General features: G+C 45.5%; 1 protein-coding gene across 7 annotated transcripts in view; it reads left to right on the top strand.

Annotated features, from left to right (window-relative positions):
- Positions 1 to 24,556, top strand: part of LOC138532030 (probable ATP-dependent RNA helicase ddx6) — a 254,087-nt gene that overhangs the window by 77,954 nt on the left and 151,577 nt on the right. For all 7 annotated transcript variants that reach the window (XM_069641032.1, XM_069641033.1, XM_069641038.1 and 4 more), the window contains one exon: positions 3,036 to 3,185. In XM_069641032.1, coding sequence (XP_069497133.1) covers positions 3,036 to 3,185 — 150 coding nt within the window. The remainder of the gene's footprint in view (positions 1 to 3,035; positions 3,186 to 24,556) is intronic.

The raw sequence follows: 24,556 nt of genomic DNA on the forward strand, positions 1-24,556 counted from the left end.
GCATAAACACAACTTCAACACCACTGCAGACGAAAGGTTATTAAAGCAATAAAAGGTGGTGTCTGGCTGTTTTGTATAAGATTTTTGGAGCAAACTATGGCAAAAGTGAAAAATAAGGGTGGGGCAGCATGGGCCGCTGGCCTCTTTTAGCCTACGTGTGGCAGCTTGGACTGTGGAATCTAGGTATTTACTAATGAGTGGGGATATAGGCCATGGCCAATGGGACACATTTTTTTAATCCTAAATGGTGCAACATGGACAGTGGCCGGTGGCACCTGTATTTTTTAATTTGTTAGTGTTGAAAATGGGGGCTGCATTCTTTTATACTCCTTGTTTTGGTGATGGCCAAAGTCCATGGACGTAACGATGTCGCATAACAAAACTCTTGACATGGAGTGAAACCTCCAAGTCAAGTTGGTCTATGTTAACTCTTATCTCAACAAGGCCCATTGAATTTCGGAGTGTGGGAAGGGATGACAATCTTTACTGAGTCACTCCCATCGCTCAACCAATGAACCACATACATCCGGTAACAATGAGCTCAAAAGGACTGCAAGAGCGAGTTAAGATTGCATTCTGCTTAGAAGAATTCTCATAAATGTGCTAATTCCTCTCTACCTTAGAGCCCTCCAGCTCATTTGCTAAACTCTTTTAATTTTAATTCTGTGTGTTTTACTCTTGTTTTCTTTGGTTATGGAGTTTTAGACCACTCCATAGGCATCTTTTCTTGTCGCACAGCACCCTCAGTGCAGTCGCACAGGGAAGCCTTTCAAGCTTTCCCAACATTTAAATACCTTCTCTAGGATAAACTACTGTTTCCCAGAGAAAGTAAAGTGAAATTGACTTTACTAGTCTTTTCATATTCCTATACCAGAACACCCTATTTTACAATAGAGTGCTGGGGGGGTTACCTATTATCCCCTGTGTCTAGATACTCATGTAACTGTGTCAAATGCTACTCTATCCTATCAAAATGGCTGGTGCCAGTGGTTTTACTCGAACTACCATGATTTTTACCGACCGCGAACACCGGTAGCGTTAAACCGCGGGAGCCATGTTTTTGAAGATGGCGTCTAAGGCCCCTTTGTTTAAAAGGGTCCCGGCCTTCTTTTTTCGTTATTTCTTTGTGAAAAGGTCCTTCAAGAGTTTTGCTCTGCGCGCCAAACCGGGTTTGGTCCCTTTGTTTCATCGTCTTTGGCGGGCATTAGGACTGCCCGAAACTCCCTGTGCTTAGTTTCCCAGGAGACCCAAATGCACTCTGGCATTATTGGCTGGCTGACTGTCTGGGAAGGAAGCCACCCTGCTAGATGAGTGGCAGCTAGGCTGGAATGAATGAGAATGAGTGAATGAGTGAAGGAAGGAAGGAAACTGGATAAAAGGCGATTCTCTTGGCTTGGAAGGCAGAGTCGACCACTGGAACAAAAGAACCGAAGACGAGCTTGAAGAGGATGGCTGCTGCAACTCCCGGACCGTTAGTTTGCCCGGTGAAGCCCTGCTGCCGGTCCGAATCGCCAAGTTAATCTTGACAGAAAAGCCCTGCAAAGACGACTTCTCTCTTTTTGAGTTGGTGGGGCCAATCCACTCGTAAACCACCTGGATACCATTCTCGGATCTGGTTGTATTTTCCTCAGAGTGCTGCAAGCAACCGAATAACCAGGGAAAGGGACACCAGTTTGTGTGCTTGACTACAGCTACTGGAATTAAAGATTTGCCAAGTGCCAGCTTGTGCCAGTGCAGGAGTCCCCCGACGTCATCCCTCTTGTCCCCACGACTGCGGCTCAGGAACAGCGAGATATGCAGGAACTACCAGGAACAGAAATCTTCAGCTGCATCTTTTTCTTCATTCTAAGGTACTGTGAAAACCTGACCGAGAGAATTTACCTCTCAGTGCGAAAGTGCTTGCAACTTAGGCAACTTTTAGGCCTAGTCGGCTTGTGACCCAACATATCAATCTTTCTTTTACAAACTACTTCTGAGAACTTTGGCAAAGACTTTTCAGTTTAACTACCAGAACTGCTTTATCCTTACAAGACTTTAGCCCATTGACTTTGGCCTAACCTATTGCATTGAATCGGCTCCTCTGGTGAACTCAAACTATTTGCACTGTTTAAGAGTAACTCTATTCGTCTATTAACTTATTCCTTTTTGCTCCTACTTCACATGCTCTGAATGCCATTTTGCTCCTCCTTCAAAGTAGTTTACATGCCTCAGAACCTGATAGTGTGAAGTACTGTAGTATATTTTTGTGATATTGATTGCCTCCTTTTAGTGAATGTTTTCTAACAGACTGTGTCGTTAACCTATGCCTTTTTGATCCTTCTTCAAAGTAATCTGCCATTTTGCTCCTCCTTGAAAGTAGTTTAAATGCCTCAGACCCGTACCGTGTAACGTAATGCAGTATATTTTTGTGATATAGATTGCCTCCTAGTGAATGTCTTATAACTGACTGTTGAATAAAATAATAAGTGTTTAACCAAGAAACCTTGAGTGTAAGAGTTTATATTTGTGATTGTAGACCTCTGTGTAACATCCTTACAGCTCACATTTCCTCTTGAGATCAGCCTGGCTGCTCAGCTCCACTACCAAAAACTGTGTAGTACAGACTTATACCAAACGTTGGTTGTGCTTACACCTGTAGTCCTAGTGGTACCAAAGGGTACTGCATACAAACTCTGCCTAACAGTCGCTTCTCGCACCCGCTAAATTTTGTGGTGTTTTTTTACATTTATTTTTTATTTATTTTTACATTTTGGTTAAGGTGGTTTACCTTCCCTCAACTTTTTTTTTTTCCCCACTGAATATATGATCTATAATTTGGCCCTACTAATTAAGTTGTGTGGTTTGTGGTCCTATTTAATCTTCTTTCTGATAGTTTAAATTAAATGCTAAGAAATCAAATTCAACCACAGTGCATATCCCTACCTACTTCTAGGGATTTGTCATGACTGTAGTGTTAGGATATAGTGTGCTCTTTTCCTCCACTCAAAGTGTGACATGTTGCAAAATTAATGTTTTTTATCTTTTCTTTATGGAAGCTCTTGTCTTGGTACCCACTCGTGAACTGGCTCTGCAGGTGAGTCAGATCTGTATCCAGCTCAGCAAACACATGGTGGGTGAGATTAAAGTCATGGCATCTACAGGTGGTACTAACCTTCGAGATGACATCCTTCGATTGGACGAGACGGGTAAGTTGGTTAAGACGCCCACCCCCTTCACAACTTTGCATTCTTCATTTGCTAAATTGCAATTGGCTGTGGCAGTGTGGCGTTTTGAAGCCATCTCAAATGTATTGCCTGTAGGCACTGGGATATCAACTTTCAAATCTTTTCTGTGTAGGAATTGGTGGTGCTGTTCTATTAACTAATCTCTTCCCTGCCAGCTATGAGGGCAGCGTTTCCTTTTTTCAGGCAAAGAATGCTTTTTCTAGTAAATGTGGTGCCTGCACCAATGTTGTCTTTAGTTTCCAGGAAACTTTATTTCCTCTACTTGTTGCACTGTGATAACCTACTATGCGGAGTGTTTCTGTGCTGGGGGCTGTTATCCTCCATCAGCTCGCATCCAGAGTTAAATTGAAGATCCATTTCTTCTGTAAGACTTTTTTTTTTTCTATTATGTGTGTACCCATTTTGGTAGCCAGTATCCAAAGGCCCACCACTGCATGGCCAGCGGGGACTGTTGTCAGAATCTTAATCCCAAGCACAAGTTTAGGCTGCAAGTACAATAATCGGGCATAACATGGATACCGTAAGCTTTCCTTGACTTGCCTACTGGTTGTCATGTTAAAGCATGAATGCCAAGCTCTCAAGTGGGGTGAATATGAAACTAGAGAAAGGCATAAGCACTTTGAATAAAGAAATGTCCCCACCAGAAGTATATTGTTTTTATGCATTACATCTTGTTTCCAGTAGCTAAATGTGTAGGCACAGTTAATGGAAAGATCAAAGGTCGAAAGTCCTAAGTCTTTAGTTGTAAGTGTTCATTGGTTCCTAATGTTCACGGTTCAAGTGAACCGCAGGGCCGTTCAGTTTAGGTTTGCCAGTGTTTGCAACAGTCAATGCCCAATGGATGACCAGGACTGGGGTGTTGGACAAATCTATGCTCGGTCGGGCCTCAAGCCTTTCTTACAATAGGGCAAGGGGAGTTAAAAAAAAAAAATGACCTCCTGATTGGCGTATGGTCATAGGGTTGGTCCTGATACTGCACTATTGGAATCAGGGGGGGCGGGCGCGGAGGGGGGGGTTGGTTATAATCCAAATTGACTAGGCCAACTCGGCAATAACGATTATGCATTTGGGTGCCCACACCTCAGAGGACCTTCTGGGCTTCATGTAAGAACTCAAGCGCTCAGGGATCCCACTGCTGGACATTTCCTAGACTTTGTTTAGGGTTCAGGAGGCCAATCCACATCTCAGCCACAGGGTTTCTTAATATGGAATGAGGTCTGGAGCAAAAAAGGTATCAATATTTGACTGCAGTTGCATCACTTGCAAAGCCCTGGATTTGGACTCGCTTGGCGGGAGAATCCGTGAGCTGTGATGGAGAAAATAAACGGCAAGCATTGCAAAGGCAACCATTTTGGCTTTTGGGCAGGCATTTGTTAGGACTGTTTTTCTACAGTCCAATTGGTATTTGACTCTACAAGACTTATCCCTCGCTTTTAGCGCTCCAACTTTTAATATAGGCCTGTACTACCCAGGGTTGGTAGAGCGGCACAGCAGCCAGGCTTATCTTTGAAGGAGGAATGCTAGCTGTAAATCAGTACATAGAATTCAGAACATACATAGACCCAAAGAAACAGTGATTTATTTGAGATATACACAAGACAGGAAAGAACTGAAGGAATATTGTATCAACTAACACCAAACATGCAATTAGGATAGTAAGGAGAATTAAAGCAGGTGAGCACATTGTTATATAGTTTTCCTACCCACACACATTGACTTGAGGTCAGTAAAAGTAATTATTTTAAATTAACTCTGCATTATTCATTAACTCTGCAGTATTCAAGTTTAGGTAAGTTCAAGAATGTAAACGATCATAGGTAAGCAATACTAAGGTTTAGGCAGTCCATTCCCTAAAAAAGTAGTTGTTCAGTCCAAGATTTTGCACTAGCCAAGTGGTTCGGAGGATTTACTGTTGGGAATAAAGCAATGCCCAAGTCAATAGGAATATGGCTGTTCTGATGCAAATCTTCTTAATACAAGTAAGTAACAAGTTAGTTGGTCTTGGTTAAAGCCATGGAGCTTAGAAGAAGCCTGACTGGAGGGACACAGGCTGTTGGGCCTAGGTTTCTGAAACTGGGTGAGCACCCAAATAGTAAAATCAGTGCTCCCAAAGCAGAAGTGACACAAACTACTTCAGGTAAGTTTCTCTTAAGCCCCACAGTACCTTGAGAGTGAAGCTCATGCAGCTGGATGCCTTCTGGATGCATGGCTGCAAACTCAGTCTCTTAGTCCTTGGTCATGGTGATGAAAGGGGGTGACCCAGGAGGGGCTCCTGCAGCAGTGGTCGAGGGAGGCACTTGCCAGCGAAGAATTCTTCGTACTCCCACCGTCAGTTCATGGTTTTGTGCCTTTCTCAGCACCAGTAGCTAACTATCACTGCTGGTTGGAATCATCTTTGTTTCTCTGTCCTGCACTCTGGTGAGGGGACTCTGGAGAGGATTCATGCTTCTGGGGGTCCACATGGATGCGGCCGAAGTTCCAGCGAGATTAGTGAACTGCAAGGCAATGCACTTCAAGGCGGTCTAGCTACCACCGGGTATTGGGATTCTGCAGCCCAGGAATGTGGTGGGGCGCCTCAAATTGAAGTGTCTGAAGCTGGTTATGCCCATCCGCCCAGAGGAGGGCGTCTTTCTTGGCAGAGCTTCCCTGTCTATTCAAAACCGGGGTCAGGACAGCAGCGGTGCTTCTGTGATTACACGAGGTTCTGCAGGCGTCTCTGGTAGTCTTCGGAGCTTCAGTTAGTTGTCGACTTAGCCTTCTGTACCAAAAGCCTTGCCTTTTATGCAGGAACAGATTCATTCAGTCTATGAAATTGTCAATCCCCTGGGGCTGGCTGTCCTTGCAGAATAGCCAGGTGCCCAGTTCAAACTGGTCCCAGTCATGCATACCCAGAGTTTTCGGGCTCCTCCCTCACTTCCTGCCTCAGCAGACACACTGGAGCCTTGGCAGGCTTCATAAAGGGATCCCGCCAAAGGTAAAACTCGGAGGACCAACCCCCACCTGGAATGGTTGAAGGGCCAAGAAGGAACACACAACGAAAAATGGCGATAAAAGAAGAATGGGGCTTTTTTTGGAAAAATGGTCACCCATGGGGGCTGTACTGCAGATGTGGAAACAGCCAGCGGGTAACTGTTAGGGGAGTTTTCCTAAAGTCCACTTGAGGTAAGACTTGTAAAACTATCCCAATGGCATACAGGTCCCCAACTCTTTGTATAAGCTTTTACAACTCAAGGAACCTTGGTAGAGTGGCATAGGAGTCAGGCTTATCACAGGAGGAATATGTGGCCTGTAGGAAAGTACACTGAACCCAGTTAGTACAAAGAAACACACCAATGAACTTGCATTAAAATATATTTTTTATTATATTTACACAAGAAATGTCTTAAAATACTTAGATCACTTAACCAACATACATAAGAATACATATAAACACTTTTCAAATACCACTGCTTAGTTGGTAGTTGCTTACGGTACAATTGTGAGTTTGTCACTAATGACAGTTCTCCAGCATGGGATCTGGCATGGATTCATGGATTCACATGCTCATGAATATTTCCTTTCAGGCTGGGAATCCTCGGTAATTGAAAAAAAACAGTTTTGCTTTTGTTTCCAAACTGTCTTTCTCCCATTAATCAATCACTGACTTCTGGGTCATACTGCCCCCAGCCAGTGACTGCCCTCAACCTAAGCACCTCCTCTTGCATCCATCTTCAGATTTGATAGCACATAATGTGGCCGTAGGACCAAGAGAAGAGCTGCAGAGGGGCAGGTGGGAGGGTTTGCATGGGATTCCATGTCAGACCCATGCTGGAGAACAGTAGTTACAAGTAAGTAACTTGTTCCTTCTCCAGCATGGGGTCTGGCATGGATTCACATCCCCCCCCACTCCCTCCTTCACTGCAGCTCTCTGGCCGGCCTCTCTTGGCCCTCTTCCTGCTCCTACCTGCAAGGCAGAAAACCTTTGGGTCCTCTTCGACTCCACACACTCCTCCTCTCCTCACATTTCTGACGTTTCTAAGAAGTCACACTGCCAGCTGCACCTCCTCAGAGGTATCCTTCCTTTCCTCTCCTTCCCCCAGAAGCTCACTGTCTCCAGAGCCCTGGTTCTCTCGAAGCTGGACTACTGTAACAGCCTCTATCTAAATCTGCCTGCCTCTACTCTCCGCCCTCTGCAACTCATCCAGAACAGGACTGTGAGACTTGTCCTTGGCCTCAAGCCCAGGGACTGTATCTCTCCAGGACTGAAATCGCTACACTGGCTCCCTGTGGCTGCGAGGATTAAGTTCAAAACCCTCTGCATTGTCCACAATGCCTTCTGGGGCCTGGGGCCAAATTACCTTCAACTCTCCCTTCCTAAATATCTTCCTTCTCGAGCACTTCACTCTTCCGCCTACAACTCCCTCAGGGTCAGCCGCTTCTCCAAGCAACTAGTTGGGGGGAGATCTCTCTCCGCAGCAGGGGCCTCCCTCTGGAACAGCCTTCCTGCCTCCCTGAAACTTGAGAACCATCTCCGGTTCCGGAACACCTCAAAACCTGCTAAATCACAAACTGTACTGAATCGGCAACTGGGCCACTCACCAATCTCGGTCCTTGGGCCAGCCACTCTCCCCTGCACTGCCTTCCTGTCAACCCCTGCACTGCGGGACTGTCTCTGTATCCCTACAGCCCCCCCTTCCCAGCACTTGTCTGCACTTCTCTTGCCACCAGCTGGCCCTTATTATTTATCTTGTTCATTACTAACCCTGTACTGCACTTTCCCCTCTCCCTTTCCCCCTTGCACTTTTCCCGTCCCCCCTACCCATGCACTTGCACGATCTAAATGACACCTGGCCTAGTAGGATCGTTCTGTCTCCCCTTGTCCCCCCCCCCCTGCCTCGTCGCGCCTTGAAACACTTGTGTATAGGCGCGTTACAAATGCCATATCATATCATGAATAAAGAATACATAGCAGTACACACATGCACAACCACGGGAGGTGCAAAGCTCAACAGAAGCAATCTCTTACCTCCTCACCAGGCTCACCTTCAAGCGAACTGGTTGTGCAGCACTGCTTAGCCGACTCTGAACTCCTACCTGGAATCCCTGTCGATGCAATAGAATCTCCTGAAGGTGTGCGCCGACTTCCATGTAGCAGACCTGCAGATGTCCAGCAGGGGCACACCAGACAGGAACGCTGTAGTAGCAGCGATCGCTCTGGTAGAATGGGCTCTCGGACGGCCGGGCAACGGTCTGTTTGCCAATCAGTGACTGTGAGTGATGCACCTCTTTTTGCTGGACTTTAGGACTCTTTATCTCAAGTATTTCTAATGTGATTTATTCTGTTTCTTTTGACTTTGAGTCTGTCAAACTCCATAGGCATCATCTTTACATTGTGACACAGCACCTTCAGTGCAGTAGCACAGGGAAGTCTCTTAGGTTTCCCAATGCTTTAAATACCTTCTCTTGGTGAAACGGTTTCCCAGAACAGTAAAGTGAAATTGACTTTACTTGCATTTGTAACTTTCTAGACCAGCACATCCTATCTTAACAAAGGGTGCTGGTGAGGATACTTGGTATCCCCTTTGTCTAGTTTCTCATGTAACATTTTTGCTACCCTTTCTACAATTAATGGCTGGTGGCAGTGGTTTACTTTTTACTACCTTTGTGTTTTTACTGCGAGCTGCATTCGCAGCCACTGTAAGGCACCCATGGGTGCCCATTTCGTCAAAATGGCCCCGGTCGTCTTTTTTCCCCATTTCTTGTTGGAAAGGGCCTTCTTGAAATTTACTCTGTGCGCCAAACCAGGCTTGTCTCCAGTATGTCTGGCAGGAAGTGAGGGAGGTGCTGAAACCCCCTGGGCTTAATACCCCTTGTTTACAGGAATGCACCCAAACTCAAAGGGAGAAGTCGCCCTTGAAGGGCTAATCTGTCGTGCTGAACTTGGCGACTCGACCTGCAGCAGGGCTTCACCAGGCAAACCAACAGTCCAGGTGTTTCAGCAGCCGTCCTCTTCAAGCTTGTCTTCAGTTCTTTTGTTCCAGTGGTCGACTCTGCCTTCCAAGCCAAGAGGCGTGCCTTTTATCCAGTTTCCTCCCATTTCATTCCAGCCTAGCTGCCACTCACCCAGCAGGGTGGCTGTTCTTGCCGGACTGTCAGCCAGCCAATCACGCCAGAGTACATTTGGGTCTCCTAGGAGACTAAGCACAGGGAGTTTCTGGCACCTCCCTCACTTCCTGGCCACCCCAGACACTTGGGCGCCAGAGGCGGGCTTCAATCCTGAAGCCCTCCAAAGGCGATGAAACAAAGGGACCAAACCTGGTTTGGTGCAGAGAGCAGAACTCTAGAAGGACCGTTCCACAAAGAAATGGCTAAAAAAGAAGACTGGGACCTGTTCAAACCAGAGGGCTCAGACGCCATCTTGAAAAACATGGCTCCCGCGATTTAACGCTACCAGTGTTCGTGGTCGGGGAAAATCATAGTAGTTTGTTGCAAAACCACTGCCACCAGCCATTTCGATAGGAAAGGCTAGCGTTTGACTGCCACATGAGTATCTAGACACAGGGGATACTAGGTAACCCCTCCTGCACTCCTATTGTAAGATAGGGTGTGCTGGGTATAGGAATTTGAAGACTAGTAAAGTCAATTTCACTTTACTTTCTCTGGGAAACATTAGTTTATCCCAGAGAAGGTATTTAAACCTTGGGAAAGCCTGGCTTCCCTGTGCCACTGCACCGAGGGTGCTGTGTGACGCACATGAAAAGATGATGCCTATGGAGTTGTCTAAAACTCCATAATCAAAGAACCCAAGAGTAAAACGCACATCAAAATACGTGAGTGGGGGGAAAAAAGGGTCACTCTCTCTCCAGTTAAAAAGTCCTCAAAATCCAGCAAGTTACTGGGGGTCTCTTAAGGTGAAGGCAATTGGCAAATTTTTGAGAATTCTCCCTAACAAATGCAATTGTCACCCTGGCAATTTGAAGGTTTGACTGATCGGATGACTTTTTCAACCTCGATGGAGAATCTGAAGCAGCTAAAAGGTTTAGGATCGGGACTAGCAGTCTTGTCTAATGGGGGCGAGTTAGTAAGGGTGGCTTTTTACTTTTGGTTATCTTATTCTGGAGGGTGGTGACTTTATTGGCTAAAGCTTTCTGGATGTTGGAGCAGCAAGTTTTGTCTTTCACAGTTATCCTGAACTGGGATTGGGTTTTCAAGTTCTATAGAATAACAAATAATTCCTTAGTACTTGAAGTGGCTTGCAACATTCTTTTATTGTAGATTTCTTGTTTGGCCAAGAGTATTTCTTTTTTGTATTGAGAAGAGATATTGACGAGGTTGGATTTGTTTTCAACTGAGGGTAGTAACCTCCAAGAGACTTCACACTTCCATTTTTCTAATGTCAGGGTTTTCAAGTGTGGTGTGAACCAGGTGTTTAGATGGATTTTGGGCTTACCTATTCTCATTTTTAACAGGGCAATGGAGTCTAGAGCAATTGTCATAGTTTTATTGTATACCTCGACTAGCACCTTGGGGATCAGCGGTATCGGGTAGGGAGTTGAGGGTGGGTTGGATTGGAGGCAGGAATTTGTCAGCCACTTTTCTTTTTGTTCCTTGTTAGGGTAGGAGGAGCAGATGAGGTATTTTTATTTGTAGGCCTTATTGTAGGCCTTTTCGTTGCGAAGGTAAATGATAGCAGGTGATGGTCGGTCCATACCTGGGGAGGGGGGGTTATAGCAGTGATTGAGGCGTTAAATTTGTCTCCCACCCAGTTGAGTATCCTGCCCTTGTCATGTGTGGGCAAGTTCACGTTTTGAGTAAGGCCAAATTCAGAGTGTGTATTGGCAATGGCTTGTTGATCTTTGGGGTCATTGAAATCCCCTAGCAGTAATATTTGTGAGGAATTTTTTAATTTGTCAAATAATGGAAGAGCTGTCTTCCTCAAATGAGGCGTGCGGTCCTGGCGGCTTGTAGATAAGGTGTATGGTAAGAGTTTGAGAATTAGCGATAGGTAATTTGGCCGTAAGGGATTCACAACATATTAGGTCTGGGGCAGGGTCTAGTCTCCTAGTCAAATTCGATTTGGCAGTAAGGGCTAAGCCACCTCCTCTAGTTTCCTATCTGCTGTAAGGATAGTGTAGTTATCTGGCACTGCAAGCATAAGGCCAGGGCCTGTTGCTGCATGGAGCCAGGTTTTCCTGATGGCCAGAAAGCTGTAATTCTCGGCTAGGATGATTCAGATAACTCTGGCATGTGTGATTAGAGATCTGGCATTTATTAGTGCACCAATAAGGTTTGGGACACCACTGTCTGTCTTAGAGCTGGTGTAAGGAACAGGAGAAGTACCAATAGTATCATTGCCCACTAGTGAAGCATTATTCAGTTTCGTCTGTGCGGTTTTTATGCAGATGGGATTATAGGTTGTGTGAATAGTGGCTGTGGTAGGATTGGTCCTGTTGCTGGGGATGGTTAGTCTAAGTAGGCTTGTTTCTCAAGTCTATGGTGGGCATTGAACTAGCGAGAGGTTCAAACAGTTTAGCCCGTCTTGCACGGAGCCTGTGATTTCTGGGTGTAGTAGCGCAGGGTTTGCTAGAGTAAGGTAGGTTCTGTGTGTAGTCCAGAGCGCAGAACGGTAGCTGATGGATAGGATGCGGTAAGTGTGGGGGGTAGAGCAAGTGTGTCCGCCCTACTAGCTGTCATGCTGGTTACAGTATTATCTTCTGATGACGGTAGGGCAGAAGGTTTCATGTGAGAAGGTGAGGGACTAAGTACAAGTAGGATGCCAAGTAATACTAAATGCAGCAGACATAATGATCCTAAGTCAAAGTGTAGCACAGGTTGAGTAGTAGTAGTGGTGTAATAACTAGTGATACACCTATTGCAATAACCGACTATTGTGGGTACTAAGCTGTTGACGGGATGCTATTTTATATCACTACTGAGCACATGACAGAAAACTGACTTATGTCATTGTACATTGTGGACACCCAACGCATTTGGTGCTGAGTCAGGATATAGCTGAAAACGTAAAGGTAGGGTGCTGTACAAGTAGGTGATGGAGTAAGGCAGGAAGCGGTCAAACAGGAAACAGGTGAAATACAAGAGTGCACAAATGCTAAATTTGAGAACACGATCAATGGGTTATAACATCATGCGCTAAGTGATAGTCAGCTGAAGCAAAATGCTACCGATGTTTTGGTGTCATTGGAAGGTATGTTCACAGAGGCCAGCGGACGGCAAACCTAAGAGGTACAAATTGAGTCACAGTGCAAACGTAACAGTAATGCTGACAGTACGACAAGATGACTATCGAATCATCAAGTATCATTTTTGAAAATGGCATCGTCTGCGTCTTCGACTCTGGGATTTAAGTGCCAAGATTGTGGGGTGAGGATGTCCCTTACGGACCCCCATCGTGAGTCTGTGGTGCCTCAGTTCCTCTTGCGCTACCTTCAACTTTAAGGCCTGCCTATCGATGACAGCGAAAGCCCTGAAAGAGCGAAGAGGAAAATTAGTGGTAGGTAGGGCAAAACCCTCTTCGATGACCCCATTGAAAAGTGTCTTCAGAGGAGTCTAGAAATATTTCTCCTAGTCGTAAAAAGACTTCAGTAAGATTTTCATAGTAATGGTAAATCTTCCTGACCTGTGTCAACCCCAGAACATTTTGCTGTACTGGTGGATTATTTTTCCTTAATACCTCTGAGTGGGAACCATTTTCCACACTCACAGAATATTTTACTTTTTATAGGGGTCATTTTATTTAAAATCTCCATAGCGTCTTTTTTAAAGTTACCCTCTTTGACAACTTTTTTGGCAATAGTGCCTGCTGTACCTGGTTTGCCCTAGCCACTCCCCTTTTAACTTTCTCTGGCTAACCTTGAGAGAACTACAGTTTATTTTATTTTTTGGATTTGTAGAGCGCACTACAGCCCACAGGCATCGAGGCGCAATAAGGGTAGAAAGGATCTTTGGATCCCTTACATTTTGTTTGGTGAAACCAGCACACCCCACTTAATGTGGAGTGCTGGGGAGATACAATGTATCCCCTTTCACACTATAACTGTAACAATTCTGTTACAGGGACAAGCTTACCTCCAATGGCTCGTGGCAGTGATACCTTGTATTAATTTGTTGCACCTTTACCACGAGCTGTGTTCGCAGCTGCAGTAAAAGCACTGAAGGGTGCTAATTTGATCAAAATGGCCCCAGTCTTTTTTCGCCATTTTAGTGGTTCTTGTCCTTGTTCGTTCCCCTGACATGCAGGGCGGGAATTACTTTGTGTACGTTTTATTTTCGGCGGAAATCCCCTGGACACCCCGCCCAGGCTGCAGTCTCTCTGTGAAGGCAGGAAGCGAGGGAATGTTGGGCAAGATTGTATGTAGTAAACCTGTGGGAGGCTACACCAGCCCTGTGCTCTTGGCAATGGGTAACCCAACCATTGGTATATGCCTGTAAAAAACAAATTGGTAGAGTGACTGAGCAGCCAGGCTTATCTCAAGAGGAGAGGGGTCAATGTGAGCTGTAGAGGTGCAAAATAGAGATTCACAGTGACAGGTATTCAAATAACGCTTATACTCAGTTTCTTATTAAAATAATTTATTAATTTAACAGCCAGTTTTAAAATAAGCTGCCTTTAGAAAGAGCAATAGGCAACAGTTAAGGAGAATTCTCAGAAATGTGCTAATTCCCTTCTACATTTTTATCCTGAAGAGAGTGAGACCCTGTTCTCACTCCATGTATTTTTCTGTGATTTGAACACTTTCTTTTGGTTTTGGAGTCTGACAAACTCCATAGGCATCATCATTTTACATTGTGGCACACAGCACCTTCTGTGCAGTGGCACATGGAAGTCTTTCATATTTCCGAAAGGTTTAAATACCTGCTCTTGGTTAAACGACTGTTTCCAAGAGCAGTGAAGTGAAATTGACTACTTATATTTGTAACTTTCTAGACCCAGCACACACTTTCTTACAATAGGGTGCTGGATGGGTAACTTATTATCCCCTTTGTCTAGTTTCTCATGTAAGATTTTTAGGTTGCCCTTTGTACAATTAATGGTGGCAGTGGTTTACTTTTTACTACCATTGAGTGTTTCTACCGCGGGCTGCAATTGCAGCTGCACTAAAGCACCCATGGGTGCCCATTTTGTCAAAATGGGCTGGTCTTCTTTTTTCGCCATTTGTTGTTGTAAAGGTCCTTCTTGAGATTTACTCTGTGCCCCAAACCAGGTATGGTCCCTTTGTTCATTTTGTCTTTGGCGGGATTCACCAGTGAAGCCTGTCTGGCAGGAAGCAAGGGAGGTGCCAGAAACTCCCCATGCTTAGTCTTCATGCTTACAGGAATGCACCCAAAGGTGACTGGCCGTCTGGCTGTCCTTGGAGTACAGCCACCCTGCTGTGTGATTGGCAGCTAGGCTACGAATGAATGGAAGAAACCTGCATAAAAGGCGCGGTCTTTTAGACAGAAGGCAGAGTCGACCACTGGACGAAGGAATACGAAGAAGAACTTGGAAGAGCCGCTTGCTGCAACTCCTGGACCGTTGGTTTGCCCGGTGAAGCCCTGCTGCAGTGTTGAAACTCTGAATTTGCCTCGACTAGACAAGCCCTGCAAAGGACAACTTCTCCCTTAGGTTGGTGGGACCAATCGAGACCCCCCCCCCCTCCCCAAGACGAACTCATCTGAAAATCCTCGAAGCTGGCTGTACTTCAAATTGCTGCTGTAGGAACTGAGTGCCAGGCAGAGCGACACCAGAATTGAGTGAATTGCTTTTTAAGTTGGGCCCGAGCTCCAGGAGATTCTCCGGACTCCCTCAAAGCAGGTTCTAACCAAGCCTGAGCCACCTCAACAGTGTGCTGGCCCCCAGATTCAAGGAAGACCCACAAGGTATCCGAGAACCGAAGCGCTGCTATTCTTGAGAAGCTGTAACTGCGAATTGCCTCTGAATTGAAGTTTGCCCATTGCTGCTGCTGCCGACCTTCAAACTGTAGTGCAGGAGTCCCCAGACATCCTCGCTCTTGTCCCCACGACTGAGGCACACGAACAGGATCTGGCAGACTGCAACAGAAGCCAGCTGGTACCAATTTCTTCAAACCTAAGGTACTGTGAACTAAGGGGTACTTATCTCTTGCTGTGTAACCTGCTTGCTCTCAGTTGAGACCTGCAGTTGTTACCTTTTTGTAGAGTTGCTTGCAGTTTAGCCCATCACAAGGCTCCCAGCTTGTTGCCCAACAAAAACTCTCTAACATTGTGCAAGAATGTTTACTTTCAAGAAGAACGCCAGCTCCCCCATACTTTGCTCAAGTAACATCGGCTGCCCTGGCTCCCTGAAGACTCTTCTAAACTCTGACTTTGTGTTTTGATCTGCCCCTCCAAAAAGTCACACACTCTTTACTTGTGTAGCTGGGAAAGGGTTAATCTACAATGCTTTGGGGGGGGGTTCAAAAGTACTTACCCGTTTGAGAAACTTGTTAGCATTTCTTTCTCCCCCCTAACCTTTTCCTTTTGACACCAAACTCTGCATTACTCTAAATGTACTAGTGATATGTCGATGTCTACAGTGTCCGAACAATTTAAGTTACATCAGGGTATAGGAATTGTCTGTGTGCCATCCCAAATGGGTATCTACTGAGTTATTGTAAATGAGTATGTATTTTTGAAGTATATTTAAAAGGTTGCAAGCTTAAGCTGAAGCCAAACATCAGGACATCAAACTCGGGGAATTGGAAATGCTCTTAAAATGAAAAGACTGTCTCTTGAAAATGTTTCCTTCCCTGAGTCTTCGAGTTCTTCCAGTCCCAAGGGGCCTCACCTGCCCAAAGAAGCAGTGAGTATGTATGATGGATATTTTTGATTGGTTGAGTGCCTTTGAATACAATCATGGGATTTGGTGTTTCACAGGGAATCTGCTGATTCCTTAGCTTTTGTCTAGGCTCCCCCAGGTTGCAACTGATTCTGTAATGGAGGTGGGGGAACTTGAAACATTTGGAGTATGAGAATGTGAGGCTGGCTTTGATGGCCCGATTTGGGAAAACTCCTTCCGTGTACCTTAAAAGGTTCAGGCCCCTATAAAAGACTGATGGGCTACCTGGGTGTGTGAATGTTGAAAAACCTAGATGGATGGGATAAGGTTCACATAGTCTCCTTTGAAGGAATTAGAAATCTGTTTTTTGGAATCAAATTTTCATGCCTGCTCTCCTGAACTGAGACAGCACTTGGCTGACTAAAGAGAGACTGATCCCAAAAAGCTAGCAAAAGCTGCTGGCTTGTGGGTTGCCAATAGGGCCACTTGCAAGGATTCTGGGGCCACTCGCAAAAACGATAAGGGGAAGCAGCACAAGAAAGATGACAGAGAATTCTGAATCCAACCACCCAACAGAGGGCCACAAACATAAGAAGGGTATGCCATATGGGAAACCAGGTCAGTCTAGTGAAACCTCTGATACTAAACCAGAGGGAGGTCAGCAGAAGCCCGCATTCGTGAAAACATTTGGTAAATGTTATGCCTGTGGGTCAACTGACCATGTGAAAGGGGCTCCCAGATGTAAGGGGAAACCGTCAGAAGTCCACACTGCCTACTTAGCCTTCATCCCTGAGGGAGAAGTACATATGGCAAGTGGAAACTTTAATCTATTGTCTGAAGACCCCATTGGAGTCTCAGCCAGTGTTTATTTAGTGTCCCTGGGTCTGTGGCAACAGCAGAATGTAGATGTGTGTAACCCTATATTACAAGGACAGTGTACTTGTGAATGGTCAGGAAACCCCTGCCATTAGAGACAATGGGGGCAGCATTACAGTGGTGGATGAAACCTTTTTCAAGCCTGAGGGATGTTGCTAAAGCACCAAAAGGCCCCACTAAGCTTGCTGGAGGCCCTGTCTAGATGGTCCCAATACTACAAGCTCTCATTCAATGCAACTTGACTAAGAATACCCGTCAGTGTATAAAATTAGGTGCCTGGGAGAGTCCTCTTGGGGAATGACTTAAAAGCTCTTGGATGACTTAAAAGCACCCCCAGGCCTCCCAGTAAAGAAGCAGGTGCACACTAGACTGGCCAGAGAGGCAGCTTTAGATGACTCTTGATGGGTAGTTGCAGTACCTATAACTCCCAGTCCACAGGAAGGACACCCTTCTAATTCCAGTACAAAGAAAGAGACAAAGGGGAATCCCAAGGTCTCTGGAAGGAAGAAAGGTATTGCACCTGTACATAGGACAAGGACATCCCAGAGAGGACAGTCCAAGGTCATACCTGTGACCCCCCTCCACTAGCTGAGGTCGGAGGACCAACCAGAGGATGGTGAAACAGCTACTGGTGATACAAAGCAGGAAGAAGCCCCCCCCCCCGTTGCAGATCTGGATCCTAAAGACCATCCTGAGCTGCAGACTCTGCTTGCAGAAGGTGGCCCTTGTGGGGCAGACTTCAGCAGAGGTTAGAGTGTGTCCTACTTTTGAAGGACTTCGCCAACAGGCAGCGTCCCAGCTGGATGGGCAAGAGCTAGGGAAGCACAGACTGTGCTGGGAGGATCGCCTCCTCTACAGTGAGCCTATTGTCTACCCCAGGGGACTACAGAAGACTTGTAGTGCCTCAGCTGATGAGGCCCCAGTTTCTACAGTTGGCCTATGAGATTCCTTTAGCTGGTCACATAAGCTTTAAGAAGACAAAGGAAATATCTTTTTATTTCTACTCACCCAAGATGGGGTCTGATGTAGATACATTCTGAAGAAGATGTCACACTTGTCAGACTTCTGGCCATAGTGGAACCAAGAACTTGGCACCCTTGGTGCCTCTCCCAGTGGTGGGAGTTCCTTTTGACAGGGTAGGGATTGACACTGTTGATCACTTAGACCTTCCCACATCTTCAGGCAATGGATTTATATTGGCTGTGGTTGAGCATGCTACCAGATATCCTGAAGCTATACCTCTGAGAACACTTACTGCTCAGGCAGCGGCTAAGGCCCTCCTTGGTATTTTTACCAGGGTTGGTTTTCCTAAGGCGGTGATCTCAGACAGGAGGACCAATTTTATGTTCCACTACATGCAAGCCATGTGGAAAAACTGGAGTGACCTACAAGTTCTCAACAGCCTGCCATCCCAAACCAATGTGCTGGTGAAGAGGTTTAATAGAACTATGAAGAGCATGATGGGTGCTTTAGAAGAACCCATTGGAAGAAACTGGAACCTTCTACTGCCATGCCTTCTCTCTGCTTATAGAGAAGTCCCTCCAGGAAGGAGTTCCGGTTAGATGTCCATTGGCCCTAATCAAGGAAGGGTTGGAGAGTGCTCCTTCCCACAAGCCAGTGAGAGTCAATGACTATGTGTTAGATCTACAAAGGAGAATGACTCACATGACAGAAGCTTCTGGTAACTTTAAAGCCGGCCAGGCTCTGGTTAAACATTTGCATAACCAGAATGCCGACATGGTTCAGTTTACTCAAGACCAGCTAGTTTTAGTCATGGTACCTGCAAGGCAGAGGGTGTTGTAGGACAAGGGGATTGGACCCTACAAGGTTGTGGGCAAACTTGGAGAGGTCAATTATTTGGTGGACTTTGGCAATCCCATGGAGGCCCCAGGATCTCTCACCAACCGCCTAAAGGCATGTGTTTCCAGACCAGAACTGGGAGCTTTGCTCTTTGCATCTGATCAAGAGGAGGAGGAGAGTGAGCCTCTACCTGACCTTCTCAGGGGACAGTTAATCGCTCTTCTGATCTGACTCTGAAACATGAGTGCAAAGCTCTGTTAAATCAGTTTGCCTCCCTGTTTTCACTGACACCAGGCTTGACCCCTTGGGGCCACCATGATATTCTCACTGGTTACTGTCTCCCTGTCAAAAGCAAGGGTTACAGTGTCAGACCATGTTAGAACCCACATAAAGGAAGAGGTCAAGAAAATGCTTAATCTTGGTTATTGAGCTATCTACAAATCCATGTGCTAGTCCAGTTGTACTAGTGCCAAAGACAGGATCCAAGGAGTTGAGATTCTGTGTGGACTATGGAGCTCTTAATGCCGTCACTACGACTGATGCCCTCTTATTACCTAGGGTCTGATGTGGCATTTATAACGCGCCTACACACGTGTATCAAGGTGCAACTCGGCAAGGGAGGGGAACAGAGAGAAGACCGATAGCGATCTTACCTGGCCACATGTCATTCAGATCGCTCAAGTGCAGGGGAAGAGGAAAAGTGCAGAGTGGGAGGGGGGCGGGGACAGTGCAGTACATGGGGGGGGGGGCTAGGGGGATAATTAAAAACAATGAGAAGTAGGGCCAGCTGGTGGCAAGTGCAAGGGTAAGTGCAGACATCAGGTGTCAAATGCTGGTGGGGGACTGTAGGGATACAGAAAACAGTCCACAAGTGTGTGGTTTGCCAGGGAGGCAGTGCAGGTGTGCAGCTGGCGGTGGTGGGGGCCTGGGCCCGAATTCAGAGGGTCGGCAGGTAACCAGTACAGTTCAGCGAGGAATTCAGCAGGGGAGAGGAGGAGAGAACGCAGAAGCGACGAGGAAGGTTTTGAGGTGCTTCCGGAGATGGTGGTGAACTGATAGTACAGATGAACTGGTGGATAAACCTGGTTCAGCTAAGTACCTTTGACCTAACATCAGGCTATTTGCAAATGGATCTGACAGACCATGCTAATGAGAACTGCATTTTCCTCCCAGTTTAAGGTTATGCCTTTTGGACTAAAGAATGCACCTGCTATATTCCAAAGGATGGTAAATCATGTTCTGAATGGGATCAAGGACTTCTGCATGGCATACTTGGATGCCATTGCAGTGTTCAGCCCCTCTTGGGAAGAGCATATTGACCACGTAGGCTATGTATTGCAGGCTCTTGAGCATTCCCATCTGACCATAAAGGCAATAAAGTATCAAATTTGTAAAGTGGTCTACCTTGGACATGAGGTAGGAGGTGGTGAAATAAAGCCACTGTCTAGCAAAGTACAAGCTGTACAAGATTGGGCCACCCCTACTGCTCAAACCCAGGTGAGAGCCTTTTTAGGTCTCACCGGTTACTATAGGTACTTCATTGAGAACTATGGGACCATAGCTTGTCCCCTAAATGTGATCTCATCACCCAAATTCCCCAAGAAGGTCAAGTGAAATGAGTGCACTAAGGCATTTGAAGGACTTAAAGCCCTTTGTCAAGCGCCAGTCTTGAGAGCTCCTGACTACAACCAATCCTTTATTGTACAAACCTACTTCAAATACAGGAATAGGTGCAGTTCTGAGTCAGGTGGATGAGAGAGGCAGGGAACACCCGATCTGCTTGATCAGTAGGAAACTGAAGTACCGTGAAACAAGGTGGGCAACAATTGAAATAATGTTTTGCAATTGTGTGGTCTTTGAAGAAGTTTAGACCATACTTGTATGGATGTACTTTTGTAATTCAGACCACCAACCCTTGAGATGGTTAATGCAGATGAAGGGGGAGAATCCTAAATTGTTAAGATGGTCATCAGCTTTCAGGGGTTTGATTTCACCATAGAACACAGGTCAGGGTGTAATCACCAAAATGCTGATAGTCTCTCCAGAAAGTATGAATGACTGGAGTAAGGTGATTCATGCAGGAGTGGATTAAATACTCCTTGCTCTTGGGGGCTGGGGGAGTTTGAGATGTGGGAGGGGGGTCAGTGTTGGGGGGAGTTCTCAGAAATGTGCTAATTCCCTACTACCTTCGAGACCCCAGCTCTTTTTGCTGGGCTTTATTAATTTTAATTTTTAACCTGGAGAGAGACCTTTTCCCCCCCCACTCATGTATTTATCTGTGATTAGAACTGTTTTTTTTGACGTTGGAGTCTGACAAACTCCATAGGCAGCATCTTTACATTGTGACACAGCACCTTCAGTGCAGTGGCACAGGAAAGTCTTAGATTTCCCAAAGATTTAATTACCTTCTCTTGGTGAAACTGTTTCTAAGAGCAGTGAAGTGAAATTCATAGTGTGTGATGGGTCTAGGAAGTTATACAATCTTCCAATACGGAGGTAGAAGGGTTACTTAGTATCCCCTTTGTCTAGTTTTCCATGTAACAGTTCTGTTACCCCTATTAATATAAAGGAATCGGGATAGGAGATCCAACTCCAGCTGCGTGGTTTTGAAAATGCAATTTGATTTCAAACCAATTTTTCACAGATTTTTTAATTATTTACAAGACTTTCGATAAGCACGAAAGTGACCACGGACAGATATTATATACAAAAGGAAATACAGGTGAGTATCAACCTCCGAGGTGTCGAGGTAACATTTCCACACAAGGGCGCAGGCACAAATGACAGTAGGATGAACCTAAGAGTGGACAAGGTGCTACCCGGGACAGTAATTGGTCCAGGGGGTAAATCACAAACTGTGTACACAACACTATCTACAGAACATACAAAGGGATTTATAGAGTTGTCACAGGTAATCGACACTGGAGTGTTTCGGCCATGGAGGGCTGGTTTCAAGCCTGTCGAAGTGGTGGCCTTCTTCAGGATGGACGCAAGATGTGGCTCTGTCCGTATTATCTTCTGCTGGTATTGCAGTGGTGATGCTGTGTGTTTACAGTCCTTAATCAATTGCTGGACTGTTGGATGTGTGGTGCACTCGGAAGAAGTTGTGTGTTCCTGATTGGGAGAATCACTTCAGGATCCCGAGGGCTGGAGGAGGGCCTAAATGGGTCCTGGTTCATTAAATCGAAGGTGCGCACGTCGCCGAATATTGCAGGTTTCGGTGGTCTGTGAAAACTGTGACGGTACGCCGGGCCCCTAATAAATGGGGTCTCCATTCTTTGAAAGCGTGTTTTATTGCTAGTAATTCCTTATCTGTGATACTGTAATTTAATTCTGCTGTTGAAAACTTCTTTGACCAGAAGGCCACTGGCTGCAGTTGTCCGATTTCGGTGTCTTTCTGGGATAATACAGCTCCCATTGCAGCACTGGACGCATCCATTTCTACTAGAAACGGTAGTTCGTGTTGTGGATGTCTCAAAATGGGAGCAGTGGTAAAGTCTGGAAAGCCTCTTCTGCTTCCTTGGTCTAGGAGAATGTCTTGTGCTTTCGCAATTGCAAAGTTATTGGATGGACTAGTGGGGGAAAATCCTGCAACAAAGTGCCTATAAAAATGTGCAAATCCTAAAAAAGTTGGACTCCTTTCACTGACGTAGGGGAAGGCCAATTCAGAACTGCTTCAAGTTTTCGATTATCCATTTGAATTCCCATTGGTGACCGATGAATCCTACAAATTCCACTGAGGTTGCATGAAAGGAGCATTTTTCCAACTTGATATATAACTTATGTTGCCGTAGTTTCATAAGTACTGCTCTTACATGAGTTATGTGCTCTTGGACCGAGCTTGAATAAATTAGAATGTCATTGAGGTACGCTACGGGACAGACATTTAGCAATTTGTGTAAGACTGCATTCATAATGTTCTGAAAAGCTGCTGGAGCATTGCATAAGCCGAAGGGCATAACTTGGTACTCGTATAAACCGTATTTTGTGCGGAAGGCTGTTTTCCATTCATTCCCTTCTTTGATTCTCACTAAGTGGTAAGCTCCTCGATGTTCCAGTTTTGTAAAAACTTTGGCATCCTTTACTTGGTCCATTAACACTGGAATGAGTGGAAGGGGGTAATGGTTCTTAACTGATCTGGTTTAGGGCACGATAATCTATGCAAGTACAAAGGTCTCCTTCCTTCTTGGGTACGAAGAACAGAGGAGACTCCATGGGGGACTTAGTCAAATTAAACCATTGGCTAGGTAGTTATCCAAATGTTTTCAAATGAATATTCTCTTGTTCGGTTAAGGCATATTCTACTGCATGGTGTTTTTGAACCAGTGATCACATCAATTTGACAATCATATGGCCGATGTGGAGGCAACACGTTGGCCTGTTCTTCTTCAAAAATGTCTTGAAACTCTTGATACTCTGGAAAGGTTCCAATTAATCCTAAAGTGGGTTCTTCTCTTGAAATAGCTCCGACTTCTTTTCCAAAAGTTCTGCCTTGACCGTGTTTGCATTCTTCAGTAAATACTATGTTTCTGGCATGCCAATCTGTGGATTATGTTTCTCTAGCCATGGGATTCCTAAGATTACTTTAAACTGTGGAGCACTAATCGGGTCAAACAAGATCTTTTCTCAATGTCCCTCCTGGTAAAGCAAGGTGCAGACTTCAGTACACTTCGTCACTGGTCCAGAAATCAGTGGAGTACCATCCACTGCAGTGACATTTTCTACCACAGCCTTTGGGTGTATACCAATACCCATCCTGCCTGCTAGTTCGTAATCCATGTAGTTTCCAATCTCACCACTGTCCACATATGCTTCCAGAGCATTTACCTTGGAAGGTTACTACTTAAGATAGCTGTAACAATGAAATAAGATCTGAATTTCCTTCTTCTGGCTCGACAAGACGACCTCTACACTTGTGGGGCGTTGGAGTTTTCTGTCAGTTCATTCTTGATTTATATTTGTCTGCCTTGTCTATGGCTCCCACTGGTTTCCACTTCAGTTTCACTGGACAGTTACGCAAATGATGACCGGCTGAACCACAATAGAGGCATACATTCGGTTGTCTTTTGTCTGTCTTCTTTAGAAATGGGACCCCGGACACCTAACTGCATTGGCTCAGAGTGACTTTCAGTCACTTGACGAGTTCCACTATCTCTTGAACAAATATAGTCTCTGATATGGCCCGTTCCGAGCACCGGTCCTGCAGTCGATGATCCAGTTGTATAGTTAGGTCAGTGAATTCAGCATAACCTGTAGGAGGGTTCACTACTTGCACCAATATGTCTTTGAGTTCCCCTCGTAATCCTAGATAGTGGTGTTCTCTTCTCCTCAGGCCAATTAGTCTCTGCTACTAGTCGATTTAAAGGAAGGGATATAAGTTAATAATTCTTGGTTACCTTGACGTAAAGAGAGCAGCTCATTATCTAAGGCCTGTCTCTGAGCATGATGGGCAAAGAGTTTCTCTTACTCCTGCCGAAAACCAGGGAAGTTTCTTAATAGTGGGTCATCTCGATTGACTAAGGGTATGGACCAGTCGGCAGCATGTCCAGCCAGATATGATAACACAAATGCCACCTTAGCCTGATCTGAAGGAAAGACCCAGGTCTACACAAAGTGTAAATGACATTGGTTCATAAAAACTGCAAAGCCCCTTGGATCCCCTGTAAACCTTTCTAGGGGTGCTAATGGAATGTTTCCTGGGAAAACCACCTGTAAAGGAGGACTGGGAGCCGAAATTTGGCCCTGTGGGACACCACTTGGAAGTGGTCCCTGTCCTGCTTGGGACTGTAGTAATTGGTGACCCAATTCATCAGCAACCACCAATTCTCTCCTGAGAGACTTTGTTTCTGACCTAACTGAATGGACTTCTGCCCTTAAAGATCCC

Source organism: Ambystoma mexicanum, chromosome 1q (assembly GCF_040938575.1).
Source record: "Ambystoma mexicanum isolate Mex_15411 chromosome 1q, UKY_AmexF1_1, whole genome shotgun sequence".
Classification (NCBI taxonomy): Eukaryota; Metazoa; Chordata; class Amphibia; order Caudata; family Ambystomatidae; genus Ambystoma; species Ambystoma mexicanum.